Raw genomic sequence first — 19,487 nt, 5'->3', positions numbered from 1 at the left:
CCAGGAGCGAGTGGTTCAGTCCAATTGTGATAGTCGCCAAAAAGGACAGCACCAACTGCTTCTGCGTTGATTTCCATAAGGTAAAAACTATTGCCAAGTTCGATGCATACCCCTTGCCTCGTTTTTGTTTTGTTTTCAAGCTTTGTTTTCACTTTGAACCTTTGTTTTCACCATTGGACTGTTGTTAGTAAGCACTGCATCACATCTACACCTGTGCACTACAAACCACTTTGCCACACACCCCTAGTAGTGTCTTGGGTTAACTTTATCTATACCATTTATGGTTTTAAAGACTTCAATCAAATCCCATCTTTTCCTTTTTTTTTCTTTTTTCTAGACTGAAGAAATGTAATTATTTTAACCTGTCCTAATAGCTCATGTCATTAAGTTCTGGGATTAGTTTGGTTTCCCTTCCCTGCACCTTCTGGAGTGCAATGTCCAAGTCCTCACTGCAGATATATGCGTGTCACTTTTAAAGGCATGGGTTTGGTTTACTATATATCAAAACATATAATCAGAATGTGATGTAAGAAAATATTATGATGATAGCATGGATCTCTATGGAGTGGCATTAAGGAAGCTTGCTAGTGCTTTGCTTCCCAGCTGTTTTGAAAGCTTGTACATTTAAATGTAGGGCTGCAACAAAGGGTACATTTTGACCTTTGAAGGTTCGGAACACATTACCGAAGGAAGGTTCGAACCTTCAATGGTACTCATTTGCATAATTTACTGGTGACGTCACCATAGCTACTTGTTTATATTTGATTGAAAATCCTATTATTTTACAGGTAATCCATATGAATGGAATAAAATAGTCACATGCAGTTTAAAAATATGTTATATAAGCTGCTTGCAATATATCCAGTAAGCTTGCATTGCAGCAGCAACAAGTGCAGCAGACTTAGGCAGAACAAAGCTTTATTTAACAGCAACTGTTCCAAGCAGGATATCAGTCACATTTTACTACTACTAAAAATATTAATAATAATATGAACTTACGCTTGTCAAGTGATCCAGAGATTGGATGTAAATCCATCATACATCAATAGTCGCTTGCACGGTTTGCATTCAACTTTGTATTTGGTCGTCTGGGCATTTAAAACAAAAAAATCCCAAACAGCAGAGAGGTTTCGAGACATTTATTTCAATACAGTTTAAGCTATACAATGCTTTGCTGTCGAGGTTGCAAATGAAGAAATTAAAGGTTTGCCTCTGGATAACACAATCTGGAGGGGAGAGGGGTGTACAGTGCTCAGTTTTCAAAATTAAAATGATTTAGTGTTAGCATATATTTTGTATGTTTCAGACATATTCTACCATAGCACTTCTCTTACACTGTCTTGTACACAAGGTATTCAGTACATATTTTACTGAAGCACTACAACTGCTATAGGTACCCCCAGAGCTTTGGATACACTACCCGGCTCCATACACGGCAGCAGCACCATATAGAGTTGCTACTTACAACGCTTTGGTAGTGGATTTTAATGCAACGACTTGTGTTTACATAATATGCATTATACAAATCAAAAGATCTCATTTTTGCATGCGAGTGACATTTAATGTGTGCTTTATAGTATTCACACATTGTCAAACAAGAAAAAATAAAAAATATATAAAAAACACAGTGTGTGAATGAAACTGATGAACCTTCAAAGGTTTAAAACTACCTTCAAATTCCTGGCTAGCGAACAAACCTTCAAATCTTTGAACACAGCCCTATTTAAATGTGAGTTTAAAAAAAGACATTTACTTAACCATTATCCTTCAAATAATATATTTGTCGCCCTCAGTTATATTCTTATATAAATACCATTGTGCTATCAAGCTAACGTGTTCTACAACACTAATAAAGTGACAAAGTGATTGGGTTTTTGCTTTTGAATCCCCAGGGCAGCAATATGGTGGTAGGATATTTCAATAAATAGAGAATGCTTGGTTTGTTAAACATTGTAATAACCAGCAATCCGGACTTAAACATTCAGAAACTATTGTTGTTGTCTCTGACATTGCCATCCTAAGGAGAAGGTGGAGCTAGTCAGCGACTTGGATGATGACCTGTAATTATGGAACGTAAACGTAATGTTAAAAGTTATGTGAACCCCTGATTATAGACACCTTCAACAGCAAATAGTGTAAATCTTACATTGGCTCTGATTGGTTTATGTTTTTAAATCTCTGAGTAAATGAAGGAAATGCGTTTTTTTTTTTTTTTTTTACCTTTCTGCATTGTTCAATTTACTAGGGCCTACACTGGAAAAAGCTCAGACTGTCTACTTGTCATTTATTTTACAATCATTAATCATAGGTCGACAAAGATGGCTAGATATGGAGCTTGAATAAGTGTAGCAAATAAAAACGCTGTGCCACAGATCCGCGGTAAATGGACATTTCCTATTGTCATCACATTTTGCGAGATACTACTTATATTTTTATTACATTTTTACCAGTTTCAAAATCCTTAAGGTGATCTTTTTTAATGGCGGTTTTTACGAGGAAATCAAACAAAAACTGTCAAAGTATGAGTATTGTGATGAGTATTTATGTTTACCTGAGTATTTATACTTCTAATGTAGAAATGTTGTGCTTCACTGATCAGTATCAGTTCATGAGTAGCACATAGCAGAACTCTCCATAGGAGCAGAACCCTCAGACCCCTGGTTTGTCCTCCCTACTTGAAGGAAGGTCGTCTGAATAGGTTCTGTGTGGTAGCGGATAACTTAAAATAAAAAAAGAATTACATAAATGCCTATAGAGAATGCTTGTTGGTACAGTCTTGGCTAAGGATTAAGGAACCACCTGCCTGCAATCAGCTCTCTAAACAACTGATTTGCTTAATAAACAAGTATGTTAGTAACAAGCACCAATACACAGAATCAAGAAAATAGATCACCATCATCTACATCCACAGTACAGTATGTGCATGTACAACTATAAGTATGATATACCTAGGCACAGACAGATTGATAAGTGCTTCTACTGTATGCATCCCTAGGATTCTGACTCGTGCGAAATAATATCCTTACCAAGTTTCATCACACTTAGATAATCGTCTCTCCACTGTATTTTTTGTGGAGGAAAATGAATCAGTCACATGATGGCATATGTTTATAGTTTTTGTGTCCAATCCCTATAAATACCCAGTTGTACATTAACTCCAGAATGCCAATCTTGTAAAAAGAACTCTTGTGATATAAGCATATAATCATGTATCCTCCAGCATCACATATTTACCATTAAGAACAATAAGGACTTTCTTCCACTGAGTATTGACTACTTTGGGTGTCTGGCAGAAGAGGATCTTGTGTTTATCGCACACAAAGATGCAGTCCAGAACAAACTTGTTGATTGCAGTATGGGTGAGGTTCTTCACAGAGGCATTACCACACACGCTGGAGATGAGATCAAGGCGCTCGGTGTGGACTGCCTGCCAGCCCTGTTCATCCACAGCGACAACACTGCCAGCAAGTTGCAATAGAACATAAGACAGTCCACATCATAATCCAGCTCTGTTTCAGAGAATCCCAGGACAGAACACAGTTGTTCTTTACAGGTAGGTAATATAAAAAAATTGTTGGTTACTGTCACCTACATTCACAGAATGTAGAATCATCTCTTGTACCAAATGCAATTCCCAAGATATAACCTTCAATGACTCAGCCAAGCTGATGTTAGTGAGAACATGGAAAACAACTAAATGAGATAAATTCCTAAAACAAATATTCATGTAAAGTTTATTAGAATTTGGGCAAATGGTTCTAGGTATAGCCTTTATTAAATGTGAATTATGTGCGTACAGGTACCTTCACTATATCAGTGTTGGTAGGGATAATCAATACCTGTGAGTCATTATAAATATGAATAGCACTGAACAGTTGACTGGTTGAACAGAAAGCTGACATTGGACCTCAGAAACTGGAATTAAATTAATTGCACCCTTGAATTTCAAAGCAGTAGCAGCAGGTTTTTCTACAAGCCAAGTTATAAACATAACTTAGTCATGTTTTATATGTGTAAAGTGTATACTAGTAACAAACTATCCATGTTATTATTATTCATTTCTTAGCAGACGCCCTTATCCAGGGCGACGTACAATTGTTACAAGATATCACATTATTTTTACCTACAATTACCCATTTATAAAGTTGGGTTTTTACTGGAGCAATCTAGGGAAAGTACCTTGCTCAAGGGTACAGCAGCAGTGTCCCCCACCTGGGATTGAACCCACGACCCTCCAGTCAAGAGTCCAGAGCCCTAACCACTACTCCACACTGCTGCCCTTGATGTTAACATTTTAATTTAATAGCTGTTTGAATTGAAACAAAGTAATTGTGAAACATGGTGTTATGGATGAATGGAATCAGTGAATTACATACACAGTTAAATTTTAGAACAATAGTTTTAATTTTTTTATTTTTAAACAGTTTTAAATATAGTGCACTTTAACAGCAAAATATTTTTTTCTTTTTAAAGTAGTGACTAGTCAACTATTTTTACCTTGACTATTCGACACTGTCAATTTAGTAGTCATTCTACGCTCTATTTATAAACCGGAATTTGCCAGAAAGACCACCCACATGAATAATCATCTAGAGAACCGCTTAGTGTTAAGATTTCCATTACATGAGAGTAGATGTTAATTGAAGTGCGTTTTTGTTGTGTTTACAAAAAGACACTTCAGTATGATCGTCTTTACACAATCACGATTAGGGTAAGGTTAGGTGAGGGTTGTTGATGCTGGATCATTGGGATCCTGTAAGAGCTGACTTTACAAAGGTCAAGGATCAATCAGCAACTAGAAACCAGAGAAGAACTCATGGGCTAATGGCCTCCCTCAGTCAACATTTTTCTTTTTTTTTAAAAAAATATTCCTATTTAGACTACAATTATGAAATGCCATATGCTGAACTTGTGATTTACATCATTGTTTTGGGGGTGCTCTAACTAAACTACTGTAAAGACAGAAATGCATTCCCATATATCTCCAGAATCTGATATATTATTATATGATAAATAATGCAATGGCTTGGATAAATTAAGTGCTGTGATTGGATGAACAAGATCACATGACTGTGCGGTAATTGTCTTACCGCACGCCTATGACATCTTAGACCAACTTACTTACGTGTTCTATTAATATTACTATGCCTTAATAGTAACAATTATCTAAACAGTGTTTCTGTAGGTAAAAATGTCAACAAACAACTGAAACTGCATTTAAATCACTCAACAATCTGTTTTTTTTTTGGTTTTTTTAGATGTATGTCACTAAGAATTACAGAAAAATTGGCAAATATACTGTGGTATTTATTTAGTCAGAGAACAGAACAAAGAAAACTCTGAGGTAAGCAGCTGCAGTAACACTATTCAAAAGCCATCTGAGAAATCACCACAATTTCATTTCCATTACATGTGAGTAGATGTTAAAGCTTCATGCTGATTTGAACTCTGCACTCGCCAAGATAAGCACCAACTAAGACGTAGCTTTACAGTAAACTAATGTGATCCATCTGCGTCTCCATCCATTTGTGTTTCTTTCCATCTGATGATGTAGATATCCTTCTGCCTGGTGTTGATGGCTGAAGTGTAATGCTGGCTCCAGGGATCAGCTTATTTGCCTCCATAGCGCATTAGCACACACAACGGCTGCGATGCTGGCTCCGGGGATCAACCACAGTGCGGTCTGCCCAGCGCATCAGCATGACAACCATCTGGATTGAGCTAAGTAGGGTATAGCCCATTCTTTACAAACTATGGAAAGTATCTCAATATGGGGATACATATGCTATAGTTCTGTTTTTACAATAATAGACATGTGTGATAGTAGTCCAGTAGTTTCTCCCTGCCAGTTGCAATTTTTTTGGTGAGCTGGTCTACACTGTGGTCGTTTTGTAAATAATAAGCCTAAAAAAGATCAGAGGTTTTCATTAATATGCACAATATCTGAATCACGTTAACACACTTAATGGGAACTGCGCTCTATATGAAAAACGCTTAACATAGTTTTACATTCTTACATGGAAAACAATTGCCTACAAACTTTGTGAACAGCAAGCTTAATACTTCCTAATACTGTTCTAATGGTGGAGACTCTCATTAACTTAAACAACAGAATATTCACTTTATAACTCTAAAAAAAAAAAAAAAAAAGACAGCCAAATCAGAAAACAATTAAGTAATAAAATAAAATTATAAACAAATTGTAACTTTCTACAGTTAATAAACAGGGACAGATTTTGGTGTCTTGGACCTTTGGACATCGGATCAGAATTAAAGAAACACCTGCAGGCACACACTGACCTGTGTCAGAGTTCTGAATTTTTTAGAAATGTTTTACAATTTCAAAGTTTTATTTTTAAAAACCAACATCAGGAGACCCGGTTTTGTTGGATTTTTCACCTGTTTTATACATAAAATAAGGATGCTTTACATGTGGACCGCCTTAATAGCAACCTGATTTGAATGAAAGCTGCTTGAGTTGATGATGCTTTTTTGGTAACATGGAATGAAAGCCGGGACTGGGTGAAAGCCAGACCAAGAGAAAACTGCCCCAACAGGGCACAAAGCAATGAGAAACATCTTGAAAACAATACCACACAATTACTCTGTCTCTAGTCTACCCATAAAAAGAATTATCATCATATGATTTTCATACTTTTTTAAACATGTGGTATAGATTTCAAGATGTTTCGCATTGTTTTAGTGCCCTGTCTTGTCTGGGTCCGGCTTTCGCCCACTGCCCAGATGAACAAGCACATTTTGAACAAAGGCTTTCATACATGTCATATTTATCTGGAAAAAGGATTGAAAACATTTAGAATGATAGCATTTTACTACAAACAGCCAGCCATAATTTTTTCACATTTTTTTTTATTTGGTACTTAATGGGTTAATAGAGCACGGATTCCAAAGTTATGTAAGAAATAACCATGAAAGGATCCTACTCCAGGTTTTGAGGTCTTCAGGAGATGCTGACCAATAATTTTGAAGGCTGTTTTCACACCGATGACCTGTGACTGACACAATTTCCCTGGACAGTAAACCAGTATTAGCTAACATGTGGAGAGCAGTGTTGCGGATTGAGTGGTTCGTGTAACGTACTGAAAGTCCAACTTGCTCTGAAATGCGAGGCATCATGATTCTGAGATAATTAACATAATTAATATTAACAGGTTTCACTTGAACATATAATCACATTCATTTTACCAAATTATGTTTAATTGCACTACAATTAATCAAATAATACCCGGAAATACACAGAGGGCGATCTCCATTTCCTGGTGTGGGGCCAGGAGACTATGACCTCAGGCTCCTTGCATCTGCCAGTATGGATGACAGTGACAGTGAAAGTGAGAATAGCCTAATTTTATCATTTTCAGACACCTCTTATGAATGTGAATAGAGGTGTCATATTACCCATAATTGTATAGTTAGCTCAGTCCTTTAGTTAACAATATTGATACATGAATTATTGATACTAGCAGAATAACCAAACGCTGTGGATTGCTACTGGCTTGTATTAAACATATCTCTCTATATACATATGTACAGTATATTACGGATGTGCAAATCATAATGCAGAGATGTCAAAGGCTACCATTTGGCCGTAGCAGCTACTGTTTTTTGGAGGTACTGCTTCGGCGCTATGTTGAAGGGGTATGTATAATACTACGATTTTTAATAAATAAATACATGATGGATACTCCCTGAATGGTTAGGAAATATTTCAATATCATGTTTTTTTGTTGTTTTTTTTTTAAATTAATTAATAGTTCGTAATACTGTATTTCACCGACAGTTTATTGTGGCATTGACATACTAAAATCTCTGAGCCGGGTTGCTTAGTAACCGATTTAGTCTGAAACTGAACTGAAACTGCCGTACAAAACACTAAACTCTAAAATTTATATATTACATCATTATATTGCACATTGTGCTTATAAAGACCCAGTGCTTGTACTGTATTTTTTTCTGAAAAAACAAAAACTAAAAACAAATTACTAGTAGTATACCGGTAGTGTTTAATGCAAAACCCTATAAACCCTAATTTGAATATGAAAAGACCTGTACCTCCAAATAATAGTTGATCTCTGTTTATCACGGGATGGGATGGGATGGGATGGGATTTTTTTTGACAAGACAGGACGGGACAAGAATAATTTGGACAAGACAGGATTAGACATGATTACTCTTTCATGAGATGGGATGGAACAGGAACATTTTTGACAGGACAGGATGGGACAGGACTGAAGTTTCATTCTCATGTCACTCCCTAGTCACAAACTCCAGACCATTTTCATCTGTATTGATGACAAACGACTTCTGTGTCAGGTTGCGCAGTCCTTCCCGTCCGCGGCGAGCAAAATAGAAATGTATGTCGAACCAGACCTTGTTTAAAAGCCCAACGGCTGTATCAGTACAGAGAGCAGGAGGGTGGTGGTGGGATGTTTCTTTGCCAGATTTTCTGTAATTCTTAGTGACAGAGATGAAAACATTGTTGGATGATTTTTCTCTCTGTTTCAGTTATTATATTGACATTTCTATCTACAGACACACTGTTTAGATAGCGATTTATGCCAGCTCTTAGACCCAGAAAACATGAGACGCTATATTCATTTCCTTCAGTGTTTCTAGCTGTTGCATAAAATTGCCTTAGGATGTTGTTCAATTGACAGTTTTACAGACCAAGATGGTGTTTTTTTTTGTTTCAACCAGTCATTAAAAACATTAATTGCCCAGTTGTTTTTCAAGTGTTCTTTTCAGTGTTGTTCTCTTCAATTTCACCTAGTTGTCTGTTAGAAATATTAAAGGTGTCTACTTACAGGCTCCGTTTTTTGTTTTTTCTGAGGAGGTTGATAGATATTTTGTTCTGCTTCACTCTCATTAAGAAATTGTTCAAATGACAATCCTCCTAAAAGGTCAAAATCTACTTGTAGAAAGTCACTCAGTTTTAATTATTATTATTAAGGAATAGTAATATTAATAGATCAGGTAACTGAGTTGGTCTATGACGTCACAGCCGTAAGACAATTATTACTGTATGTCCATGTAATTTTGTTCAGCCAATCACAGCACTTAATTTATCCAAACCATTTTATAATATTTAATACAGAACACTATCCCATTAGTGAAGAGAGCTCTATTAAAAGAAAATATCATTATAGTTTAATATTTGTATCTTTCGATGTTTACATAAAAAATAAAATAGAAGTTTCAATATAGGCTTTCCAAAAAGCATTTTCCTCCTTTTGTGATTCCAGTGCAACACATAGGAGCAGACTACTTCTAAATTATATTTGCCATCGCAGTAACAGTAACCATCTGCACATAACCTTTACAAAATATTTTGATGTGAGTTGTGAGACTTTTTTTAGAACAGGTCAGAGGCAGTGTTCACTCCGACTGTAAAAACAGCCCTATTGACTCCTAAAACCTGTAATGAATCACTTGCACTTTCTGATTGTTGTAGTCAATGTATGCAAATGAGGCAAACCTGTGGTAGTAACACAGTATTTCATGTTAGACAGGCCGTGCCCCAGCAAACCAGACAAGACTGAGCACCCTGCTTAAAAGATGAGCTCCCACTTGTTTACAATACATGCATCAAAAATCAATTGCACCGCCAGCGCTTTCAAATGGTACTACTGTACGTCTGGAGGAGCAAGATTAAGCAAGATCAATTTCAGGAGAAAAAAACATATATGAAATAGTAAAAAAAAAAAAAAAAAAAAAACAGTAAGGATCACTTTAAAAAATATAAAAATTCAAATAAAAAGATTTTGCAATGAAATGAAAAATCAGTAAAAAAACAAAAACAAAGAACTCTTTAAGCATTAGTTTTAGAACTGCGTTGATGTCATAGCTGACAATCTGTTATTTTCTCATTTTAAAAGTGGTGAAATACAAGCTACAAACTAAAACAGACTAGACTGGGCAGCAGTGTGGAGTCTTGACCGGAGGGTTGTGGGTTCAATCCCAGGTGGGGACACTGCTGCTGTACCCTTGAGCGGCCGAGACGCGGTTCCGACCGAGGGGGAGGAATTCCTTCTGGAGCCCCTGCTGCACAACCCCTATCTAGGTGCGCAGGCGTTGGAATCCCCCGCGGTGCGGAGCCTGTTGATCTCGGCCAAGGTGACCAGAGTCTGGGATCTCCTGGATCACCAGCGCTCGGCGTGGCTGACTCCCGAGTCGCTGGTCGCCAGGGCGACTCGGGGGGACCCTCAGAACGGCCCGCCGAGCGATCCGGGAGTGCAAAGCAGCTTTGCACCCAGACTCTGTCGAGTATCTCGAGGGGGTCCTCAGGACCGGGGAGCCATCGTCCCTCCCTACGGTCCTGCTGATCAAACCAAAGGATCGGGCTCCCCCTCAGCCTCCCCTCGAGAATCACCTGAGCAGGATCTCGCAGTTCTCCTCGACCCCCCTTCGTTCCGTGTCGAGGAGGACCCTGTACGCGATGGCGCTCCACACCCTCCACTTCCTCGCCCCTCGTCTCCCGCCGAGACACCGCTTGGCGGGAGCCCCTCCAACCCCCGGAGGGCGAGAGTCCCCAGTGGGAGGCTTTGTACTCCCCGCTGGTCCCCAGAGGCGCTGGGGACCTGGGATGGAGGGTGCTACACGGAGCGCTCGCGTCAGGAGAGGTCCTGCGTCGCTTCACCGACTCGGACCCCGCATGCCCTTTCTGCGGTGAGTCCGAGTCAGTGTTCCACATTTACTTCCTCTGCGCCAGGCTGCAGCCGTTCTTTGTGTTCCTCAAGAACCTCCTGCTGCAGTTCTGGCTGCATTTTTCCCCCACCCTTTTTATTTTCGGGCACCCTGTTCGTGGCTCCACCAGGAAGAGGGACCTCCTGGTGAATCTGCTCCTGGCTCTTGGCAAACTTACCATCTACAAGACCAGGAAGCGTAAGATCACCGGGGAGGGTCTCTTTGACTGTGGGGCCATGTTCAGGGCCCTCCTTCGTTCCCGGGTGGCGTTGGAGCACGCCGATGCAGAGTCCACTGGCGACATGACGGCTTTTGTCGACCAGTGGGCTCTAGGTGGCGTGCTCTGTACCACCCCCCCCCCCCCCCTTTGTTTTGAACATTTAATTTAGGAAAAGACTGGGTTAGTTAATGGCCGGTTTTTGTTGGCACCCCCTTTTGATTAGGGGGTGCCAAACTGAATCTTTTCACCGGCTGCCTTTGGGCAGCTGGTGCGCTGGCTGCCAATAGGCGGCTGACGCAGTTTATTATCGGTCCTTAAATAGGCTGTACCCTTGAGCAAGGTACTTTACCTAGATTGCTCCAGTAAAAACCCAACTGTATAAATGGGTAATTGTATGTAAAAATAATGTGATATCTTGTAACAATTGTAAGTCACCCTGGATAAGGGCATCTGCTAAGAAATAAATAATAATAATAATAATAATAATAATACACCAAATGCCAGTCTAGCAAAAGCATTCAAATGAGCAATCGTTACCATCTATGCCAGATAACAGAATGTGAGTAGGTTTTTTGTTCATGTACCTGTTTAAGTAGTAATTAGAGGGCAGTGTGTTTTGAATGTTTGGAGATAAATCGTCTTCCAAGTAAATAAGCAACACCAGTAACTGGTAAAAAAAGAACCACCCTTAAAATAGCCCCTGGAACATTAATTATGCAGTATTACTAATTTGAAGTACAAGACCTGTGTAAAGATAATCCTTTGGCTACAGGGTGCTTCGTTTCTAATCCACTTCCATGTGAATGGAATGTGAACAAAAACTAATCATTAAAAAGTAAATACAAAAGGGAATTTCTTTGTCAAAAACCTTCAGCCATTTAGACATGCTTGCCTGTCTGTACATACGTAAATCACCATTACCGGTATATGTTATTTCATAGTTCATGTAATAATAGGTATAACATCTATTATCACTATTACACTGATGAACAAGCAAAAACAAAACTCTTTATTTTAAGAAATCTACAGAGTGATTTTCAAATGTTACAAAACTTTATAAAGACATTCTGTTTTTTGAGGTAATCAGTATCTAGGAATAGAAATCCCTGTCTGTATATATGTACTTACAATATGCCACACTTGGTGTGTTTATACCAGTGGTATCCCATAGGGATTAAGCCAACCTTTTTGGTACTAGATGGTATTAACAAAGGGGGCACTAATTGGAAATGCGGTTTACCTGCAGTCCTACAGTAATTACTACCACAGAACTGCATCAGTAGACTGCAGAGCTAATAACAGGTGGACAACCTGCCTTTCTAGCACAACACTGGAGAGAGTTCTAATTCTTGAACTATTTAAGCTAAGCCAGGCATATGACTTGTGTTTTTTAATCAATGCCCCCATGATTACTGTACATGTGCCTGGCGCTTATGGAGTATGCAACAACTACAGCGTAAATTGGCTAGGCTGTTGCTCGCAAGAGTCACATTTTCATCCTGTTCTTGATCATTTTCCTCTGCTGGATGTTTTATAGGTGTAATTTGACTGGTTGACAGAGCTTGTGGGATGAAAGCCAGAAAACAGTTTCCACTCATTCCTACTCTTTCTTGGACTGAGAAAATAAGGGGCGACGAGAATAATACTGGGTTAAGGCCATGGTCCTCACTGAAAAGGTGTGGTGGGCTACATTAGCAACTTATGAGAGGAGTGTGTGTGTTGGGGGGGACAAAATTAGACAATCCGCTATTCAGCACTGAACAGATAGAATACAATATTAAACCATTAACACTTAAATATAAAAAATGTTGTTAGTTTCTACACATTACAGCTACACAGTGAATACATTTAATATATATTGTATACATTGAAAAATTTAATACCACTTCACGAGGCAGGAGCCAGGCCAAGTGCTTGCGACTTAGTAACAGAATGGGGTTTCCCCTTGACTACTCTGAGAACCGCCCTCGCTAAGGTGAGGCTGGACCAATGGACCTTCAAGGCCGGGAAGGGAGGGCTTCCCCCAAGGGAAAATTAAGGAAGGATAGGAGGACGAACCAAGGTCTCTCTGGCTTACTGAGTCGTCTAGTCGTGATTGATTATCACAAGAGATTAAGATAATTTATACAAAATGGGCCCCAAAGACAGACTACAATGACAATAGGGAATACTTCAAGTAAGGCTGTGGATTTAAGATGAAGATGAAGATTTTTGATTTCTGGAGGCCAGGCATCTAAGAAGCCAATAAGAGAGGCCTGAGTTCTAGTAGTGCTTCAGCTGGAAGGGCTGTCATTTAGATGAGAGAGGGCAGATGGAATGTGAATGAACATCGCCACAGAAACTGCACAGATGTAAAAATCAGCACCCTTTAGAAATGCAGAATGAGGAATTGAAATTACTGCACAGCTGACTGCCACAGGAATATCTGATGGTCTTCCATGAAAATCTTTGCTTGTTGAAAAAGCAGGCAGAGCTGAAGAATTAATAAGAGAAACTGCAGATGCACGATTCCTGAAAAAATAAAAATAATAAAATAAATAAATAAAAATGTTGTCGAGAGCAGGGGAAGATAATCTGAGGCTGTCCAAAAGCAGCCTCCTCTTCAGTCTCCTCATCAGAGGTAGAAAGGGTGGTGGAAGCACAAACCGCAAGCGTTAGCATACAGACTACTGAAGAATCTATTAAAGATCATGATTGGACTGAGACCAGTAATCAGTGTACTGTCAAATGCTAACGAGAAGCTGCTTCGGCTGACCGAGAGATCAACAATGCTAAATAATACGAGTCCAGTTCTTGTCGTCAGTGAGATCGCAAAAAACAAGCACAATTCTCCAAGAGTAGGTTGGGGGTTTTTTTGTTTGTTTTTTACATAGCCGAGGACCCTGAGATTTTAGAGTAACAGACAGATCTCAACAGTCAACTACCCTGTGATCCAGAAATTCTGAGATTGCAATAAGAATCGAGACCAAATTAACATCTTTACCTTCAATAATATTGCATCTCAGTTGAGGAGGGAGTGAGTGCAATTAACTACTGAAAACAGCAAAGGATCCTGAAGTAGAGGCAGTCGCTAAAGTCAAGATTGGCTGCTCGAGAACAGGTGTGGGCCTGGCTGAAGCAGCGGGAGAGGCGAGCGCGGCAGCTGGTGCTCTACTGATGAGGATGTAATGGCTGCCTATGGGAATGGACGTGGATAGAGCATGAATGAGTTGGTTGATATCATTATTATTATTTGTTTATTTAGCAGACGCCTTTATCCAAGGCGACTTACAGAGACTAGGGTGTGTGAACTATGCATCAGCTGCAGAGTCACTTACAATTACGTCTCACCCGAAAGACGGAGCACAAAGAGGTTAAGTGACTTGCTCAGGGTCACACAATGAGTCAGTGGCTGAGGTGGGATTTGAACCGGGGACCTCCTGGTTACAAGCCCTTTTCTTTAACCACTGGACCACACAGCCTCCAGTAAATATGATAAGGCAAATGGGAGGAAGGATCAGATGAAATTGAAAGCTGAGAGGTTGTAGATGCTGAACCGCAGGCAAAGTAGCGGGGGCGGCGCGTGAACTGACTAGTTTTGATCTCTGCTGAGTCTTTTGAGGAGGACAGACAGACTCGTCAGACAGACTGATATGGAATTGCAATATGAAACAAATAAAGCAGCCCGATCACACCCTGCTTCAATGGGCAATCCTTTTTTAAAAGGCTTTCATGAGTTTGTCGAGGGGACAATCCTTGTTTTAAAAAATAAATAAATAAATAAAAAAGTTGCACTGGAGAATCGTCCTCAGAATCGTCCTTCTTCCAGACTGACAGACTTCCCGGCCCGGAGAAAGAACTGTCAGGCCAGCCCGTCCAAAGACTTCTCCTTTCGCTGCTTAGCGCCCTCACAGGCCAGGAGGGAGATTTACAACCAAAACTCACTGTATTTCTGTCACATATCCCACTGCTCAGAGTGGAGCCGAAGGAACACTCAGCTGAATCTACCTTTTTCTATTACTCCCCCCCTCCCGGGAAAAATAATCCGCATTTTGATGGTCTTTCCCCACACGGTGTACCATGTGGTACATGAAGGGTTGCAACGCCAGATACCACCAAGTTATCCGGGCATTGCTGTCCTTCATTGTGCTTAACCACTTGAGTGGGGCGTGGTCTGTGACGAGACCAGCAGGTAGTATCGTAAAGAGTGAGAAGTCCATTTAATGGCCAAACACTTTCGACTACGGAGTAGTTACATTCCTGAGGTAGCATCTTTTTACTGAGATACAGTATCGGGTGTTCTACTCCATCTACCTTTTTGAGACAAGACAGCACCCAAACCCACATTATTATTAATATTTATTTACTAGTAGAAGCCCTTATCCAGGGCGACTTACAATTGTTACAAGATATCACATTAGTTTTACATACAATTACATTATTTTTACATACAATTACCCATTTATAAAGTTGGGTTTTTACTGGAGCAATCTAGGTAAAGTACCTTGCTCAAGGGTACAGCAGCAGTGTCCTCCACCTGGGTTTGAACCCACGACCCTCCGGTCAAGAGTCCAGAGCCCTAACCACTACTCCACAGTCCTGCCCGAGAATCTCTTGGTGAAATCCGGTGTGATAAGAGTGGGGACCTGGCAAAATCTACGCTTAATAGTATCAAATGCCCCCTGACACTCAGCTGACCATTTAATTAAATTTGGAGCACTCTTCTTGGTGAGGTCAACTAAAGGGTTAACCACTGCGGTAATAACCGGCTAATCCCAGTAGTGACCTCACCTGAGTCTTGGTTTTGGGGATCACCGCGTCGACCAAAGCCTGGATTTTGGTGACCACGGGTCTCACCCTTCCATTCCCCATTAAAAATCCCAACTATTGAGTCTCTGTCTTAGCAAACGCACATTTTTTCACGTTAGCTGTCAGCTGGGCTGCCCTTCGAGACTGAAGGACGGCTGCAATCCTAGCCAAATGCTCTGGAGCTGTAAATGACCACGTCATCAATATACGCTGCTGCATATTCATGATGTGGGCGTAAAACCTGGTCCATCAGTCTCTGAAAGGCAGTGGGCGCACCATGTAGCCCAAACGGCATGGTTTTAAAGTGAAACAGCCCTTCTGGTGTCGAAAATGCGTTTTTCTCTCTAGAACTGCAGGTTAAGGGGATCTGCCAGTATCCCTTTGTCAGGTCCAAGAATTATTCCCAGTCTATCTAAAAGTTTGTCGACTCGAGGCATAAGGTACGCATCGAACTTGGCAATAGCGTTTACCTTCCGGAAGTCTATACAGAAGTGGTTGGTGCTGTCTTTCTTGGTTACTATGACAATAGGACCGCACCACTCGCTCCTGGAAGGTTCAATCACTCCAAGCTCGAGCATGTCCCATACCTCTTTGCGAACGCCACTTTGTCGACTTTCTGGGATTTGGTAGGGTCTCTCTTGCACTGTGACACCTGGTGGAGAGATAATGTCATATTCAACCAAGTTAGTTCTGCCGGGCAAGTCAGAAAAAACATTGCTGAACTCCTCAATAAGCTTACGCAGCTCCTGTTGCTGATCTGGAACCAATTGTTCCCCCATCAAAATTATTTTTGTGCTAGGAGTCTCTGGACAGGGGCCTAAATTATCCTCTATATTGCCTGGGGCTAAAACAAGACCTCCCTTGCCTGCCAGGGCTTTAATAAATTGACATGATAAATTTCATTTTCATTACGACGATCGGGCTGTCCAATTTTATAATTCACCTTCCCTATAGCCTGAATCATATGGCCCCTGCCATTCAGCAAACAATTTCGATTCTGATGAGGGTAGTAGCAGCATTACCTTGTCTCCTGGTCGAAAGGTTCGAATTAGTGCATTTTTGTTGTAATGCTGCTGCTGTCGGTGATGAGCAGATTTGAGGTTGTCCTGGGCCAAACGACCGACCAAATCTAGGCGATCTCTTAGTAGGAGCACATGCTTCACTACAATTTTGGACGAGCCTTTGTGCTCTTCCCACCCCTCTCTCAACAGATCGAGGATGCCGTAAGGCTGTCGGTCGTACAAGAGCTCAAAGGGGGAGAACCCTGTCAAACTCTGCGGCACCTCTCTCCCTGCGAAAAGGAGGTAGGGAAGAAGTGATGCCCAATGTTTTTGCTCTTGTGTTACAAACTGTCTCAGCATCGACTTCAAGGTTTGATTAAAGCGTTCCACCAAACCGTCCGTCTGTGGATGATAAATAGACGTCTTGATGGGACGTATTTTTAATACTTTATATACCTGCTGTAACGTGTTACAGCAGGTATAAAAGGTATATCTCCTTGGGGATCTCTACTCTAGCCATAATCTGTAGCGGCACTAGTGGACCTCAATGGGACTGCCTCTGGGTATCTACCACTAATAATATATGCGTATACCCAGAGTCATAAGGTAGTAATGGGCCCACTATGTCCACTGCAATGCATTCAAAAGGAGTGGAAATAAATCGGCAGCGGAACCAAAGAGGCGAGGTGCACTTGACCCGGCTCTACTCGCTGGCAGTCTGGGCATGTGGCTACATATTTCAACACATCAGTATGAAGACCTACCCAATAGAATCGAGCCAATATCTGCGCCCTTGTCTTGTCAGCTCCAAGGTGCCCCGCAAAAGGGATATCATGCGCCAGCCTCATGACCTCGGTCCGACAAGACGGGGGAACCAATAATTGTGTTACAGGCTGAAGTGTGGATATACTAGCGCCCCAGCGCCATCAACATCCTTACCTTCAATAGACCGGACCTGCCCCCAAGCGTGCACTAGTGACGGGTCATTATATTGGCCCCAAACTATGTCCACGCTTGAGTACCACATGTCTCGTATATTGAGAGGGGCTGGAGTAGCATCTGCCCTGGATGGCCCAGTAACCTCACGCTCTCGGTCACACTGCGTTCCGACTCCTATTGACTAGCGTTTGTTACCATTCAAGCACTCTCCCACCAGACTCCAGCCTTGTCTCAGGGATGCTCCCTCCCATTTTGCGGTCCGTCTCTCTTTATTTGTTTTTCTAGGACGGAAAATAGGAGAAAACATTTCAGTTTGCACATCACCAATTCTTTCCCTTTTCTTTTCTTCTGCCAATTTTGGCCAGTCTCGGCCCAGAATAACTGGGTGTAGCAACCTTTCTGCCACCCCTACTACCAGGTGACGTTTTATCGTTCCTACCGATAAATATACTTTTAGGGTGGGGTATGCCGCCGTCTCTCCATGGATACAGGAGATGGCCACCTGACCTCGTGGCTGCCACGACATACCGCCTAAGAGAGCTGTTCTAATTAAGGTTTGCTCACATCCCGTGTCCACTAATGCGTGGGTTTTCACATTACTTAAAACCACATCAATCATGCAAGGCCCCTGCCGACCATTTTCCCCATGCTTACCTGTCTCAGGTGCCCAATTACATGCGGCCACGTCACACTCCATGGCAGCGGGGCATGACCTGGCCAGATGTCCCGGTTGGTTACACCTAAAACACCTCTACCCCAGCTGGGGGCCAACCTTGGTCTCCATGAAGAGGAGGCAAGGGGGCCCACTGGGGTTAGCAGTCTCAGAGGTCTGGGTCCTGGGACTGATGGTAGTGGTGGTATTGGAGGAGAGAGAGGTAGGGGTCAGCTGCTCCGAGGGGCAGGAACTGACAGTATACCAGTCCGGGCAGAGACCAGGGAGTCCTCAAAATCCGGGTCCCAGCTATTATTATTATTATTATTATTATTTATTTCTTAGCTGATGCCCTTATCCAGGGCGACTTACAATTGTTACAAGATATCACATTATTTTTACATACAATTACCCATTTATACAGTTGGGTTTTTACTGAAGCAATCTAGGTAAAGTACCTTGCTCAAGGGTACAGCAGCAGTGTCCCCATCAGGGATTGAACCCACGACCCTCCGGTCAAGAGTCCAGAGCCCTAACCACTACTCCACAGCTAGCTTGCCCAGAGCTACTGTGGCCATGACGCGGTGGTAGCCATCCTCTCAAACGCAACCAAGTACGCCTGGGTCATCCTCCACCATCATCTTCATCACCCGAGCCTTCGGTGCCGATATTGCTGGTGTTGCGGTAGGGGCTGGTGCTGTGGAAACTGCCAGCCCTACCCTTTCAATGAGCGCAGTGTAGCGCTCCTCTCTTCTTCTCTCCTCTGTGTCCCATCTGCTATCCAACGCCTCCAGCAGCTCCACTAGTGCGTTGCGATCCATCTCCCGTGTCTGACACCACGTGTGGCAAAGTGGCTAGTGATTGGAAACAGGTGATGCAGTGTAGAAATAATCACACACCAGGAAACTATAATCCGTTTGGAAAAGGGGTCTTTATTTTATAACTCCAGGTCTGGCGACCAAACAGTAAACCTATGGCAATACACACCAATGTGTAAAGCACAGAAGAAACAATAATAAATGGAATGCAGTCCAAATAATAAAGACATGTTATCCGCCCCACAATAATACAGTACACGGTCACCAGTCGGGTGTGTGCAGTAGTGCTTGTGGTGGGTGATAACAATTAAACAGTAACTGTGGTGTGGTGTTGTTCTAGGTAGTGCTGGCCCTCGGCGACAGCTCCG

The 19,487-nt window shown here is 41.5% G+C and overlaps 1 protein-coding gene across 1 annotated transcript in view; it reads right to left on the bottom strand.

The window, feature by feature from the left end:
- Positions 1-19,122, bottom strand: part of LOC117406517 (carbohydrate sulfotransferase 10-like) — a 34,608-nt gene extending 15,486 nt beyond the window's left edge. The window contains exons 1-2 of the mRNA XM_034010595.3: positions 19,021-19,122; positions 3,235-3,436 (exon numbers count right to left, since the gene is read on the bottom strand). Of these exons, the coding sequence (XP_033866486.2) occupies positions 3,235-3,436; positions 19,021-19,122 (304 nt within the window). The remainder of the gene's footprint in view (positions 1-3,234; positions 3,437-19,020) is intronic.
- Between the last annotated feature and the right edge of the window lie 365 nt (positions 19,123-19,487).

Source organism: Acipenser ruthenus, chromosome 8, assembly GCF_902713425.1.
Source record: "Acipenser ruthenus chromosome 8, fAciRut3.2 maternal haplotype, whole genome shotgun sequence".
NCBI classification, from domain to species: Eukaryota; Metazoa; Chordata; class Actinopteri; order Acipenseriformes; family Acipenseridae; genus Acipenser; species Acipenser ruthenus.
Note: the sequence above shows the minus strand (reverse complement) of the source record. Positions and strands in the feature narration are given on the sequence as shown.